The sequence below is a fragment of the Truncatella angustata genome (assembly GCF_020726525.1).
Source record: "Truncatella angustata strain MPI-SDFR-AT-0073 chromosome Unknown BKA67scaffold_2, whole genome shotgun sequence".
Lineage (NCBI taxonomy): Eukaryota > Fungi > Ascomycota > Sordariomycetes > Amphisphaeriales > Sporocadaceae > Truncatella > Truncatella angustata.
In genome coordinates this window covers 5426004-5441352 of record NW_025763382.1, presented here as the reverse complement: position 1 = coordinate 5441352, position 15349 = coordinate 5426004, and the positions used below count along the sequence as shown (strand labels likewise).

Sequence of the window (15349 nt, the reverse complement as noted above, 5' to 3'; positions counted from 1 at the left end):
GGACCAGATGCCAAAGTTGGATTCTCAAACGGTGACCTTTCGCTGCAGCATGGACTAATTTCATGTTAGGTACCTCCCTGATCGGGGGACGAACCATCATTTCCATGGTAGTGTGGCAGAAACTGCTTGTGCACTCAATTCTTGCACAATCACACGGTGAAGTACCACCCCAGAACCGCCATATGTTCGAAACCTACATGGATAAAATTAGCTGCCATCACGGCTCCGAAGGATCGAACCGAGACAACGTTGTAGAATAAGTCAAGAGAATGCGAACATTAGCGTAGTGCTGTTCAGGGTGCATCCTAGTCCTTCTCCTGCATGACTACTCAGCCATGTCAGAACTCTGATCCGGCTTTGGTTGTGAATTAGGCGTTGGAAATGCCCTACCCGCTGCAGCCAGGGGGTTCCACACTTGCCACATCTTACAACATCAGAAGAGTGCTTCATCTTATCCAGTTACCAGGCATCCCAGCCAAACAAAGTTATTGCACCTATACTACACTGGCTGGCCATTTTACAACGTCAACGCTCGGAGCAAACATGGCTGCCAGTGCTTGTTTTAGAGAACGAGGATGGAGATTAGGACAATTTACCGACGTGGTCCATCACTATCTTGCTCTCGTAATTCGCCCGGCTCATGCTGCTGCTAGGGAATGAAAACCAATCCATCCTTGTCGTGCTACACCGTATTTCCTTTTTCATGTTAAAATATCACGAAATGTCGAGTTACCCACAGACGGACCCTTGTATAAAAGCCCTAAAAGGCTACTCGCACGAAGGTTGAGTCAGGTATTGCTGGCTGCAGTACGGGGTAGTCAAGGGTGTTGATTTGCTTGAGTCTTGTGGGTGCTGGGAAAATAACAGATAGACAAGCCCGCCTTTCCGTTGAGGGTACCGCTGGTGGCTCTGCAGATTCTGGCGGGACTCTAGGTGGGCTCTTGGTATCCCTTGCCTCGCCCGTCCTGTGGATGGCTGATTAAATATAGACACAGGCTGTGTATTCGCGATGCGATCTCATCAAGTGAGTTCATCATAGGATTAGCCTCGAAACGATTCTAAAATTCATGCTGCTCTAGAAGAGAAATGAGTCGGAAATACGAACAGCATGATGATAAACATAGATTGAAATTCCGTGAAAAGCGGCGACCTGTCTACTTGACGTACACAATATGGGTTCCCTAACTAAGTATCTCCCCAGCGTCTGTATTCACTATCCACTCATTTCCTGATTCCTTTTATCATTTACCTCTCCGGGGCAGGCTTGCCAAAGTATGTGTAGATCACACTATTTTCAACGTGTTCCTTTCCGTCTGTAATACCCCTCCGAGAGCGCCTGAAGCACTGAAGATAGTGGTTTCGACTATAAACAAGAGAAGTGTTCTGTAACTACAGATAACCCAGAAACAATTCAACCGCCTTAACTCCGTGTGCAGACTGAAATACTCCTATTAATGTAAGGAGCGTCTTATCTGGGCCATTTGCTGGCTCGATTCTGTGATTTTGGGTCTGATAAAATATCGGGCTAGCTTCGACACCTCCAGCTTCTCTTATATAATCAAATTTCTAATTGCATATGGAAAGTAGGGGTATCATCTAAAACCAATACGTAACAATAGCGCGCTTTAAGAAAAATGGTGACGGCCCTCTCAACCTGCAAACTGGTTGTTGTAGTATGACATGTTGTCGTGTTGTCGTGGTGGTTGTTGTTGTTGTTTCGCAATCATTTTGTCGCACGCTTGCTTAGCTACGCGCTCACTTTGAGCCTGGTTCAGCTCTTGGTGAGTGCTAACTCGTCGCGACGGTGGTGTTGATTCAGAAATCTCTGTATTCTCGGGAACAGGGGACTCAGGCTCAGGCTCAAAGAGGTTTCTGAAAAGCTGCTCTTCTTGCTCAGCGGTCAAATTTATTCTTGTCTCCGTACTTAAACCGTGTCCGTCGTACATGGCCGAAGGCGGGCTAGGCTGGTTCCAAAGGTTGGGTTGCTGTGTGCGTTGACGCTGCGTCTCCTTGCGACGCCTCCGGATCGTTTTTGGCTTGGTTTCGGGGTCGAATTCTTCTTCGCCAAGTTCTGCCAACCTTTTGGCGATATGCTCAGGTTTCCATTCCCAGTAGCGGCATCCACCCTTCTCTTTCATAATCTTGATGAGATCTGAGTACCGGCGTTTATCGTATTCCGCAATGGCTTCTAAAAGAGCTCTATCCTGTGTCTTTGGTCAGCTCCCCCAATTGGAACAGTTGTCAGGAAATTAAAGCCTACCTCTTCCTCAGGCCAGATGGCAAGCCTCGCAACTGCTCTTGAAAGCTGCATTTGAAGAGCGGCACGGTTCTTCTTCTCATAATGTTGTTCATATATTTCTGCAATCTTATCCCACATACCTTTCCCCTTGAATTGTATCAAATCTTCTCGAAGGTTGAACACAAACATGTCTTCGGGCTTTGATGGATCAGGACGGAGCTGAAGTTTAGGTCGTGACTTTTGCTCTTGCTCTACATGACGAACAGGGGAAAACTCGTCGTTGGAACGCTCCTCGTCATTTTCGTCGAAATCTTCTGGATTATTGCGACTCAGCTGCCTTCGGATGTTGCCTCGTGGCCGTTTCCTGATCTGCCCGCGTTTACTGTTCTGTTTCCGTGGATTCCTCTTATGTGAAGGATGTACTCCTATCATTAGAGGTCCGAAATGATTAATACCTTCTATAGGAGTAATTGGTGTACCATGGACCCCGGGGTAAGTTGTTGAGCCTAGGATAGGTACTTGTGGTGCTGGCGCCAACGGCACATGTGAATTTGAAGGTAGTGGATAGCTCCTGAGGAGCGCTGAGGGATTCACGTGAGGTGTAGTTGGGAACAAAACTGAAGAAGCTATTGGTGGCGACATATCGTCCTGAGGATCTGGGTGCGGTATACCGTAAGATCCAAAGTAATAATCTCCAGATGATGCTGGGATGTTTGTTTGGGCTGAAGAGTGTGTGCTTCCAAGGCCGTGCATTCCAAGGAGGCCCGCGGAAGGATTGAGGTTCATTGGTGACGATGACTGAGTAGTGCGGATTGCTGAGTGGTTCTGGTTGTTGTTGAACCAATCTGAAGTAGTAGGACGTGCGGTGCCGGGAGGGGTTGGTTGTTGGGAATCAATCCCAGTGTTGCTGAACGAGTGTTCCATCTTGATTGAGGCTTTGTCCGACGAAGATGGCGAGCCGACGACAGATACTGGTGTTGGGAGAGAGGAATCGTAGCTCAAAGAGTAACTAAAGGGGGCAACCTATAAGGCGGGTCAGTGCATCGTTTCAAGATCTTGAATAAGAAGCGTCACCCACCGAGGAATATGTATTTATCGTGTCAGAAGTGGTGCATACAACAGCTGTCGTTAATGGTCCAGTCGACTGGGCTCGAATATGTAGAGTACTTTCGTTGTAGAATTCGTCCTGTGTGTGATGGCTAGGGGAGAGGTGCATGTAATGGTCGCCCATGTTTAGATATATCTTCAAATTCTCCAGGTTATGGCCAATATCTGAGGTTGGGTTCGACGGAATCTTGTCTTCACCAGAACCGATATCAGAATGACGAAGATGTGAGCTTGAGGAGAATTATGTGCATGAATCGTATCCTGTTCCAAGTACCGGTTGGGATAGTTGACCAAGAAGCATACGAATAAGAATGCTCAGGAAACCGTTGCCAGTTGTAGGTACGGGGAGGAATGAGGATGAGGACGTGTGTTTATAGATAAGTAGATCTAATAGTCGGCATAGAGGTGGTGTATGCCTGGTGGAGTGGATACCAATGTCTTTTGAGGTGCTGCCATGCTGAAATCGAGGGACCCCCTGCAATACCTAGCGATACAAGGTCTACTTCGTCTGATCAACATGAAATGTACCGGGAGTGTCCCACAAAAGCTGACAGGGTTGTGGTCGGCTTTTGGGGGCTGATCTGGCCATTGGGAAGCTACCCTTGTGGGTGGTGTTGCATAAGGTCTCTGTATACATAATAGCCGCCGATGTGCCTGAATAGGTACCGTGCCTCGTTGACAGACGCGAGCGGGCCTTTGATAGCGTGGACTAGGGCATACAGAACCTCCAGAATGGCACGCTATGCCCATGATTGTCCATGTGTGGCACCTAGCGCCTGAAATATCGCCGTCATGGTTCGCGGACGACGAGGCTTAGCAAGGCTTGGTGGATCGCGAAAGGCTGAGTGCGCTTTCCATAGGGATCATATCATGAAGCTGCTGAATAGTCAATCACAATCGAGATTGCTTACGCAGCAATTCATACAGCGATTAGAGGGACTCAACGGCCAGCAAGTTTATCACAAGCAACAAATGCTAGAAAGAGTAGTCCTCTAGCAGACCCAAGCACTTGGGAGGGTATACCGAACCGGTTTGCTGGCATTGGGTAGCATTGGAGTCAAGTGTGAACCCGTTCAAACACTGTGTGTACATGGGACGAGGACTTTGGGGACGATCAGGGGGAGCTCCATGAGCTCGTGGATGATTGATTATGCTTAATAGAAGTAACAGCACAGAGGATCCAGAAGTCTCGTGCAGCGCCACTTCGACGTGAATTTGAGAAAGCGACTCGGTAAAGGTTGATTCATCGCTCCTAGATCGTTTCTTACGAGAAGAGACGACTCCCGTTCGTGACAAAGATGTTAGCAGTCTGGCTGCGAGCTACAACCCCATCAACCGTAGGCTTCCTGGGCAATTTGAGAGTGGGAACTTCATGACGTGCCCACCTACAAGGGTACGATGCCCTGGCTTGCGCTGGAAGTGGAATGACTGCTGCTCCCCATGGCCAAGTAAATTGCAGCTTCGGCAAACTTCTGCTGCGTCGGAGTCGACATGATGGCCTGAGTAGTTTTATGTTCGTTCGGCTTGCGCATAGGTGCTTGTTGGATGATGGAAATTACTCCCGCTGGATTACCATAGCGCTTGGGTAGAGAAGGAATATAATTTGCATTTTTAACATGAGGATTATTATGCGTTCCCCATTGCCATCAGTATAACCAAGGACGGCGTCGGCTCGAGGGTGACAACGATTGGTAGTGGAGGCTTGGAAAGTTGATTTGGTTGATCCGTCGCGGGACGCACGGTTGCGGGGGAGAACAGAGAACTGAACTAACCTCGAAGGATGGTTTTGTACTAAAGTCTCCAGCTTCATCTTCATGGAACTCATCAACAACCAATCTTAATTGTCACCTCTGCAGCAGGGAATGGGTCGACGACGAACACAAATCATGCACATCCAGACCGCAGTGGGTGCAGTGAAATCCCTGAGATAGCCGATCATAAGACGAAGTCGGAACAGCGGGCAAGCCCCTCCCCCCAGAAAAGGTACTAACCTACTTGCGAAGGTCACGAAAGTTTCTTGCAGTGCTGTCGGAGAGATTTGATTTGAGAGCCAAAACCATCCAAACATTTACTTGAGCCTGGGGTGGCACCTTCGAGCCGTGTTTTTCACAGTGTCATATCATACCAGATCAGATTTGACTCAAGCTGGGCCAAAAGAGCCTTTTCAAGGCTCAAATCGCACTCCGTCAAGATTATTGTGTAGATCCAAGAAAGTCAAAAGTCTCGCAAGACGGGAGATCTGTCGTCCTAGCTCTAGTTCCACTTGGCTGTGCGGCAGCCACCCCGGCAAGCCTAAAACGGCTTCAAGGGTGCTCAGATGTGATCCAGCTAGTGCAGGTGACTTAAGTAGCTTGCCAAGGACGCTAGTTTTGGGGGGCAGTGGAGCGGCTGCGTTCCGACTGATTAATCTCTTGCTCAAACAGACTCCCAGTAAGTAGACAAGGCAATGATGGGTGAGATCGGCTCGTCAGATTAGCCTGAGAAGCATAAGCTCGACAAAGATAACGAGGTCTTTTTGGCTCAACTAGAACATAGATCTGAATCTCCTCAGTCCTTGGGCCAGCCTTGGGGACTTGATGGGACTTTCCAGTAAGTCCCAAGGTTCTGGTGCCACCACGCGACGCCCATGCAAAATATATTAACTCATTTGAGAAATGTACTTAGCGAAAACATGACCTCTGTACCGATCCGTAGAAAGGCGGACAAGACAACGAAGGTGCTGTTCCTTACTGGCCTCCGTGGCTCCCTCGTGTTCTTCCCCGACAAGCTTGAACCCAAAATTGTTTCGTTCGACACCTCAGTTCATTTCAAAGGGCCCTGGACCGGCTGTGCTTGACGCATCTTGGGCGTGTATACTCCGTAGTAAGACCTCATCCTTGAGGAATCAAGCACGGGGGGGGGTTTTTTTTTTTTGTATTATCTCGGTGTTTCGGAGTTCAGGCTCCTTGGCATAAAGTTATGGATGGGTCTGTAGGCCATCAAGCATACTATAATTTACATGTCAATTCCAAATTCTGCCCCCTCGTTCCGAATCAGGCCTTTCACAAATCGTGTAATTACTAGCGAGTGTGAGAGGGATATATTCGCGGCTAGAGATGTCTATATCCGCGCTTGAGGTCAAATTTAGAATCTTTTTCCTGGCAACGATGCATTTTCCAACGCGCAACGGCGTCTATTATCGCGCGTGGAGAAAGTTCACTTCGCTACCTGGCGCTCTGAGTGGCATTGCATAAAGTTATGTTGCATCAACGCAGGCAGTGTTGCAGGCAGTGCAATTCCGATAAACTGGCACGAAATTAGCAGGCGGCAGATTTGACCTCGATGGTGCAGCGATCTAAACCATTATCGAATGGCATGCTGTGAGATACCCAATGCATCATGCTACGATTTGCATGGGCGATGACTACAATGGGAAGGGTGGTCGAGATGTGGTGGGCGAGTTGATGAATTGTGGGCTGGATCAGGCATGGGTCCTGGAAAGACTTCCCGGATGTGTACGGCCGCTAAGATAGAGCAGATGGCATATAGGGAAATGGGCAAGGCAGCAGGATGCCACTGTTAAGACCCCACACAGTGTAGTATATATACAAGGGATAAATTGGTCGTGCGTTCGGATCGCAACCTATCAAGTGCGGCCCGAGACTTTGGCACCCCGACTACAAACGGTTAGATTCTGTGGGGGCCAAAAACGACCAAACGATCACAATAACCGCGCGCTCCTTGTGAAACGACCGCTAGCTACAACGCAATTGGTTCCGCTGACTTGGAACGAGAAGACCACCCCAACATTCCGCCAATCACCAACCACAGCACTCACTAGAATGTACTCACAATTGGCCGGACAAACGCTTCTTCGTGATCACTACAGTGCGTGCATTGGAGCAGGTACTAGCGAAACCCGCTTATTCCGTCCGTCTGTGCCACACGTACCTAAACGATCATCGGAAAATGAGCCTTTCGAGGTTTCTGTGTAGGTCGCATTCAAATGAAATAAGGCTTTCTCGATGTGCTACGAACCACCTTATTCGACAGTGCTGATCCATGACTCCGCAAGAGTGCCTGGTACAGATAGCCTTGTCCAGCCCTGCATATCTTCCACTTCACCCAAGCGCCTCGACCACACAATCGGAGTCGTCTCTGCGTCACAAACCCTTCCCATTCCCCATTCCAGGCGGATTCAAGGCATGGCTATTACCAAATTTGACGCATTCGTCACAAGACCCGAGCATCATGTGCGAGCCGCTGTGCTAACAATTGCATACGAGCGCTTCCAATCTGCTGGGAGTGTTTGAACCATTGGAATCACACCACAGCCGCGATAATATGAGTGAATAGACGCGCTGGCTTCAACATCCGAGGTAGCAGGAATCTTAATCCATGCGGTTTATCTGCTAGATCAACCATTCTTATTGGCCGTTCCAGTGATGGCATCACTAGTTATGATTTATCTGCTTGCAGTGCAGGCACAATCTTCCATACTTACGCGGTAATACTTGGTATTAGCGTAACCATAGTATACCTCGTCTTCGCAAATGTGCCGCTTGTACATACCAACAAGCGGCATGATATTGAGCGAAGAAATACTTCCATAGTAGTAGACGCACTCAAACCCATGCGACAAAGAAGCGCTGTAGCCGAGGAATGAAAGTCCATACCACATTGTGCAGAGTTGAGCGCTTCAATCTCCTAGTCATTCCAGGTAGATCAATACGAGTGGTTTTGTTGGTTCATATCACATATCCTGCGCTATGCTTGGAACGATTCTGTACTCTACGCCTACGAAAGCCCAAGGTCAAACGTCCACAATTAAACCGCCAATAACTCTTTGTCCGGTCGCTGAAGACGCCACTGCTCCTAAACCCTGACCTTTCTCCAGATCGGAAATGAAAATTATTTCTTGGTGAGGTGGCGAATGGTGCTCATATCCAATACCGTCCAACGTTACATCATACTTGACTGTCCGTCCCTGAATGCGGTCTTTTGGGCACCAACAGAAGTCTGAATTCTTACTCCCCACGACGACAAGGAAGACAAAGAATTCTCTTCGTCATCATCCCAGATATCCATTATCTTCGGTCTGTCGGGCTACATTCCCCCTTCTCATCCAGCCAGGTACAATACGAATCAGCGCCCAGGAAGCCGCAAAACCCTGCTTACAGAAAACGGGTAACATACGCACGCAGAATAGACCACCTGAGATATGCTTTCAACTAGTCCAGTGATGAACAAATGATAGTGGGACATCAGGTAGCTTTGATGTTGTGGAGTCACCGTGTGACATAATCTCGAAGACCTACATGGCGGAAAGCAACCCCGTAGGCTCATTAGACTTTCTTGCCTAGTCATACCCCAAGCTCGACATGTGTCTTTCTAGGCTCTGCGTATGGATGAAACAAAGACAGCCCCTTGGACAAACCCCCCCCCGTTTGTCTTCAACCATCAACTGACCCACCTGTACAAGTGACAAGTCGAGGATTACTTACCGATACCCAATACTTGTATACTCGAGTACCAGACCTACGTTCTTTGTATGTTATTCTTTTCGCCACCCAGGGGTCCACCACCTAGCGGATACTGCTTGGGCGCCTTCCCATTACCATCATACACGTCCGCAAGCAGCCATCCTTATGAGTGAACCTTATGAGTAATGGCTAGCGTAATCGGACAGGATTTTACCACTGCCTTCTCAAGTGGATGTCATTCAGGACCTCCTCGCCCGTTCGGCACTTGACCTTGCGCCACTCCCGATCGTCAGAGGCACAAGCTTGACTGGGACGGGAGACCTACTGCCCCAAGAGGGCCACCTGCTTCGCAGAGCTGCCACGTACTTGGCTTCCAATTGGAAGGCACTCGACACCTTGTCCTTCCGGGGCTGAAGATTGACAAGCGGTGAAATGCTTGTCCTCCAAGAAGACTTCAATCCGTGCCACAAGCATGCTCGAACACCATCCCCCCCCCCCCTTCACGCTTTCCAATCATCGTCCCTGCCGACTACCCAGATCGAGATAGGACAGGTTTCCCTCAAGAACGTCGAAAAGGACCTCCCAAGGCCCAAAATGGAGTCGCAATGCCCTCCGAATTCCACTTTGCAGACTTATTCGTGATTGGCTTCGGACTGGGCTTGCCAATTTGCGACCCAGCCCGCCCAGCATTCTTCAGGGGCACTGCACTGCACTGCAGACTGCAAAGAAGATGGAAAGAAAGCCTAACTCAACCACGATATCTGCGGCCCCCGAGCACATTCGCTCTCGCGCTTAAATGACTCTAAAATCATGTTTTTGCACTGCAATTCGTTGCCGTGGGTACGGCTGCTCCACAGAAGGCCGTCCAAACTGGCCGCTCGTGACGAGGGGGCAATCATGGCGATGACCCGTGGCCGCGATTTGGGCCTCTTGGCCGACCACCTTCCGGGGCCGTGAGGGAGCAAAAATGCTACGCAGCCCTCCAACTTTCGATTCTGAGACGAGACGAATCCCTATTTTGCAGTGCAAGAAGGTCCCGGCCACGGCGATCGCCGCTTGAATAGATGCCAGAAAATAAGAACGCCTTACCGATGGGGTCCGCGCTGCCGGCCGGCCCGCTAGGGAATTTTTAGCACTATAGCGTCACTTTCTAGAGGGCCTCACCCACTATAACTTAGGTTAGTGCAATTATGTGGGGGCATCCAGCCAATGGTCTTACACAAACAGGAACTTGATTTACTTTCCAGACTTTCTACGAGCCCAATCTAGCGTTGTGCACGGTAAGCCAAAAACGAACATCGTCATCTCCTTTACCGACCACTTGCGTGGCAAAGACATACGTTTTTCGAGTTCTCCTATGCAGCAGCGGATTTCTTTCCATCGGGAGGCAGAGCACTTGTCGGCAGGAACTTCCGCTGCCGGACGTCTAACGTTCCGTACCAGAATGGCTCGGCTGCTGGTTTTTCGGTTTCCAGACAAACGATTCGCTTGCCTTATCTGCGCGCAATTTGGGGCGCAATTTAGGTTTCCACTGAATGAATGTAGTTCAGACAAATGAAACTGCGGGGGCCAGTCACAATTTGGGAATCTCACGATTGTGACTGTTTTTGCATCTGCAAAATCCTTCGAAACAAGCGAAACTCTATTGCCAATTGGCCGGCCTCTAGAGAAAGAAGGCCTGTTGGTAAAATTGCCCTGACCTGCGCGATCTTATTTAGATTGCGCTCTATCCTTCTTCACCGCAACGGCTCGTACCTTGCGGCAAGCGCGGTTGTGGCGGCTAGCACCCATTGTGACCAGCACAAAAAAAGGTGCGTATGCTTGATGTCGGGGGATGATGTGACCTTTGGGCTGAATGAACGGTGTGCTGTGCCTTGCTATCGCATGTATCTTTTGAGTTTTAGTGAGTGAATCGTTTGCGGATGCTACCGCACCTCTGCCGCCGCCGCCCCTTTCCCCATAAATAAAAAGAACATCCGCTGCCAGAGGTCTTCAGTCAATCAGGTTTCTACATACTGTTCGCAGCCCACCCCTGTGGTCTGCCACGCTCTTCACAATTGGGTAGGTACGCACACATGCAGAGATGCGAACGATAGATGTGACCCCAGCCGCAGGCAGGATTGATTGCGACGTCAGATGCGATCCTTTGACTGTAAAGTCGCCATTTAGCTGAACTTTTAATTCCAGTCCTCGGACGTTGATCTTTTACTGTTAATACGTGCGGGAAACTTTTTAATCAGAATGAACATATGATACGGATGGCAGGAGTCCGGATGCTTCGGGACTTGCAAGCCTTGTGCACATCGAAATGGGCATAAGAAACCCCCATGAATAAGCGCACTCATATTGTAGACTCAGGCAAAATGGCCCCGAAGCCCCGGGTCTGAGCGAAATATCACTCGACGTTTACTTTGCTGCCCCTGTCGGTCGTTCGCCTTGTGATGTGCACAGGAGGCGAATGCAGATTATACTTATGGTACATGGGATTTCTAATTCTAATTCGCTTACCGCAGTTTGTAAATTTGTATGTGTCCAATGTCGTATTCACACTTCCTTCACCCTCTTAAATATAGTAATCATGATACGAACGGTCATCACTCTCGCAATGTATCAACGTTTCATATTCTTCAGACACATGGATCGAAATCGTGTGGCTGCAGGTTGGGCCAGACTAACCTTTAGGTATCTGGTTGAACTTCCCAATCTTACAACTCCGTGCAGCATATCATGTTTCAAGTGTCGCATCAATGTATTTTTCAGCTTTCTATGCATACTATTTACAAATGTATCTACATTCCAGGAGACAAAACGCACTCCAAGGGACGATGTTTTGGTGTGAGGATCTTCAATGCATTTCTTCTGTAGTAGAACGCAATGTGCGATGTCACTCACACCAAGTTGTTAGTGGCGAGTCGTCCCTCGGAGATATCCAAGAGACGTCCATTCGTTAAATTTTGGCTACAGAAGCAATATCTCGAATGCCGAATTCAACGAGCAGCATGTCTAGCTCTGCACTCCTTCGCAACCAACCCTAATTCTCGTCGGTCTCAATGTTGAATTGCTCCTTGGTAGTGGCAGGAACTACGTCCAAGAGCGTCCAGAATGCACGGTATTCATGTTGATCGCTGCAAAACCTCCGAGATGCGTCTCGCTGCAGGGAGCGGCGGCTTGAGCCATGACTTTGGAACCGAATACCGGAAACGCATGATTGGGTAATTATGATCAATTTGGTTAACCTACGTACCTATTCGATGGTACTTTTCCCGACCCCAGAGCCTATTTTGCAATCCATGTGGGCTCCCTGTGGGACCCACCGGTGAATGTTCAGTCTCTCGCGATGGCCTTAGCCATTGAATGATATTGCTCAGCAGCCTGATAGGGTATTAAAACAATGCGCAAGGTCAGAGAAATTCCTATGCTGATAAAATGTGCAGTAAAACCGCTGATGCATTATACCTTCCGAAATCAATCCACCATAGGTGGTGAAAGAAGTGAAATCCTTCACTCGGCAACAGTGCACAACCTCTAAGCGCCTACCAAATTGAAAATCAATGCATAACCTTCATGAAATCAAGTACAGTCGTCTGTTCATGCAGGTGGAAGCTGCTCAGGAGTTCGCAAGCTCCGTTCCCTAGACGGGGCTGTTTGCAGCCTACAAATTCTGCGTGCCTGACGGGGCCTGCATGCCCTACATGCCCTCAAGGGGTTGTGGATAGTTGTAATTGAAGTCAAGCAGCCCATCCAACATCCAATGTTGCGGGTCAAAAAAGTCGTAGTTGGGATCACCACTATATGGACCCATGCCTGCCATCAGGCTGCTAGGGCCAGCACTCACACCGCTGTTAGCATTCGGCGTCAATGCACCATTAGCAGCCATAAGATTGGGCATGTTGTTCTGAGGAGCCATAAGAGTACTGTCTAGGTGTGTTGATGACGCTGATGACTCGTTAGCTGAGTCTGGATTAGTTGGTTGTTTGAGAGCTGTCCCGAATTAGTACGTTCTGGACGCCACGTAGGGCGTGGTGTGTTGATATTAAGGGAAAATGGGGCTTACAGTCAAGTGTACCACGACCTTGTGCTTGATAGTCCTCTCTCCAGCGCCATATCGAGTCGTACACAAGACTCATGCTGTGCCTACAACGAACCTTGAGTTGCAGGCTGTCATCAAGCTCCAAAGGATCTGTCTCATGATAAGAAGTTTTTGTTTGGTCGATCTTTGCTCCGTTCCACATTTGGACCATGAGCTCAGCCAACCTCCATTGAAGATCATTGTTCTGAATGCTAGTTTTTCTGATCCCCAAGATAGTCTTGTGGAACAGTTCTCTGCCACGGCCGAAATCTGACGTTGTCTTTACAAAGAAAGATCGCATCAACTTCAGGAGAGCGAAACCAGCTGCTACAAGCATTTGCTGTACGTAGTTGGTGGAATACAGCAGAACAAATTCGTTTTCTGGAAGGAAAAGTAGATCTAGAAAACTGGTGATCGCTCGCCAAAGTCCCATCAAATCGTCCATGTAGCCGGGCGTTTTGCTTGAGTCAAAGAAGCCAGCCAGTCGCAGGTGCACAGCTGCAGCTTTGAGGTGAGCTTCGACGATGGGTGACAAGTGTTGCGACATGATAGACGCCTGCAGTTCCTGATAGTCGCGACGGTAAACGCGCATCAACATGGCTCGGTGCTCGTCGCCGGCCACGCCCCGGGGATCGCTAGCATTGCTGTACATTTCTTTCGAGACTTTGTCGCAGAATCTTTCGATCCTAAGTCTGGCTGCCAGCTCCGTGCTGAGGGTGAACGGACCTTCTTCGCCAGGGCGAATAGCAAGCGTCCAATCGTACAAACTAGAAGCAGGTTGGCCGTAGCCCGTTCCGACATGTTGGGCGACGATGTTGCAAACGGCCCATGTGGTCACCCGATCATGAAGTTGTTCCTTGTTTAGCTCCACAGAGACCCGAGAGAAATCTTGTGTGTGGCTCGGTCGGTGGAGGCCTATGCCAGTAGCTGCTTTCATCATGACACCACAGAGAATGTGCGTCGGATCGGCTGTGGTTGTGCTTGTCGGAAGCGGCCATGTGCAAATAAGACACAGAGCTTTAACGACGAAGTAACTGTTTGGGACATCACCAACCGTGCCCCAGAGGAGTCGATGGAAGGGACCGCCAGCAAGTTCATGTAGGATAGGCTTGGCACGATAACGCCGCGAGGCAATTGCTATGATGGTCCAGAACAGTAGCGCATGCTGCTGAAAGTAGAGATCGGGGGGTTGCTCCGGGTGCAGAAATGGTAGGAAAGGATGGTAGTGAGCGAAGAATTCCTGGAATAATCCACTAACGTCCTGATCGGTTAATCGGACTGTCTCGAGTTCGTAAGCGTAGTGCGTCGGCGCAACACTATATGAACCACCCCGCTTCAAGGTCAACAAGGAGTTGACTGCCTCGTCAGATCCCATGAGAGATGGGTTCCGTGTATGCGAGTAAGCACTGTTGGCAATCGGGGATTGCAACTGGGAGTGTTGTTGTTGATCGTCATCATCTTCCACAGCAAAACCTTGCTGACGGGCCATATTGATGTTGCGTCGCAAACGGTCAATCTCCTTTTCCATTTCGGCATGTTTGGACCTTTTGCCTATGCGCTTGAAGTTTGACTCGATCTTGCACTCGAGCTTCAGACGATTGCACCTCGAGCAACTCGCGAAGGGATCTTGCACCACGTCGCAACGTAACTACACACAGGAGGGTCGCACATTAGCTCGTGGTCTTTATTTCCTGTGACATGTATGCATGTCTCGGGCTGCGCCATGTGCCATGTGCCCACTTATACACAGCTGAAGGCGCGAGATTGGGATTGGTTGACATGACTAACCTTCTGCTGCCGGCACTCATTGCAGGCCCGCTTGACACCAGGCTGCCGCTTCTTCTCGCGTTCCAGCAAGGATTGGTCTTCGTTGTCGCCAACATCACTGCCGGGACTGCTGTCTAGGCCGCCGAGACTTCTCTTTCTCTTTATGGACGGGCCATGGCGGACACTGACGGGCGAGGTCGGGCTTAACGACGCGGATGCGGCGCCGATGAGACTTTGAGCATCCATGCGTTGGGTGACGCCTGTTTCGGCAGGAGCCAAAGAGGCGGTCTCAGTAAATGATAGCCACCCTTGTGCGTATATCTCTGCACTAGTAAGCCGAAATATGGTTTTGGCTGCTTGCGTGGTCCGAAATCGCGAGTGATGCTCCAGGTATAATTATCTGCCGACAACGGAGAGTCACTTTTGGACTTGCAGCTGGAGTTATGTTGCGGGGAATTTTAATAAGAGAGCACGCAAAATTGCAAAAGAAATTCTCGAATGGAGGGGCTGGGCTTGGTTGGGCAAAAGCCCGAGCTTCAATCAACACTACACAGACACAAACTTTGCCTTTGCCTTTGCCCGAGTCAAGGCAAGTCCAATGTGACCGTCTACGTGAGGGGGGACATGACGGATCTTCTGTTTTGCCGGACCGAAAGTGGAAGCATCTCAACGAGGCAGCCAATAACAACAGCTACCCCTCGTCCA

The 15349-nt window shown here is 49.4% G+C and overlaps 3 protein-coding genes across 3 annotated transcripts; all 3 read right to left on the bottom strand.

The window, feature by feature from the left end:
* Positions 1–1417: 1417 nt before the first annotated feature.
* On the bottom strand, positions 1418–3601 carry BKA67DRAFT_201373 (uncharacterized protein). The gene is made up of 3 exons (XM_046095419.1): positions 3318–3601; positions 2261–3262; positions 1418–2204 (listed from the first exon to the last, which is right to left on the bottom strand). The coding sequence occupies exons 1-3, from the start codon at positions 3468–3470 to the stop codon at positions 1650–1652; spliced, it is 1710 nt and encodes a 569-aa protein (XP_045962102.1). The 5' UTR covers positions 3471–3601; the 3' UTR covers positions 1418–1649.
* Positions 3602–9288: 5687 nt separating this feature from the next.
* On the bottom strand, positions 9289–10050 carry BKA67DRAFT_643801 (uncharacterized protein; the record flags this gene model as incomplete). Its single annotated transcript, XM_046105830.1, has 2 exons — positions 9289–9926; positions 10034–10050. Coding segments are annotated over 2 exons (343 nt in total), but the record flags the coding sequence as incomplete, so codon positions are not given.
* A 2446-nt stretch (positions 10051–12496) lies between these two features.
* BKA67DRAFT_513481 (uncharacterized protein) lies at positions 12497–14890 on the bottom strand (the record flags this gene model as incomplete). The annotated part of the gene is made up of 3 exons (XM_046097570.1): positions 12497–12759; positions 12863–14525; positions 14666–14890. 3 exons carry the CDS (start codon positions 14888–14890, stop codon positions 12497–12499), a joined length of 2151 nt encoding a protein of 716 aa, XP_045962100.1.
* Between the last annotated feature and the right edge of the window lie 459 nt (positions 14891–15349).

Coding starts and splice junctions, on each gene's coding strand:
- BKA67DRAFT_201373 (XM_046095419.1), bottom strand. CDS start 3,470: ATGGGCGACCATTACATGCACCTCTCCCCTAGCCATCACACACAGGAC. Junction 3,263..3,317: donor CGATAAATACATATTCCTCG/GTGGGTGACGCT, acceptor CCCGCCTTATAG/GTTGCCCCCTTTAGTTACTC. Junction 2,205..2,260: donor CCATCTGGCCTGAGGAAGAG/GTAGGCTTTAAT, acceptor CCAAAGACACAG/GATAGAGCTCTTTTAGAAGC.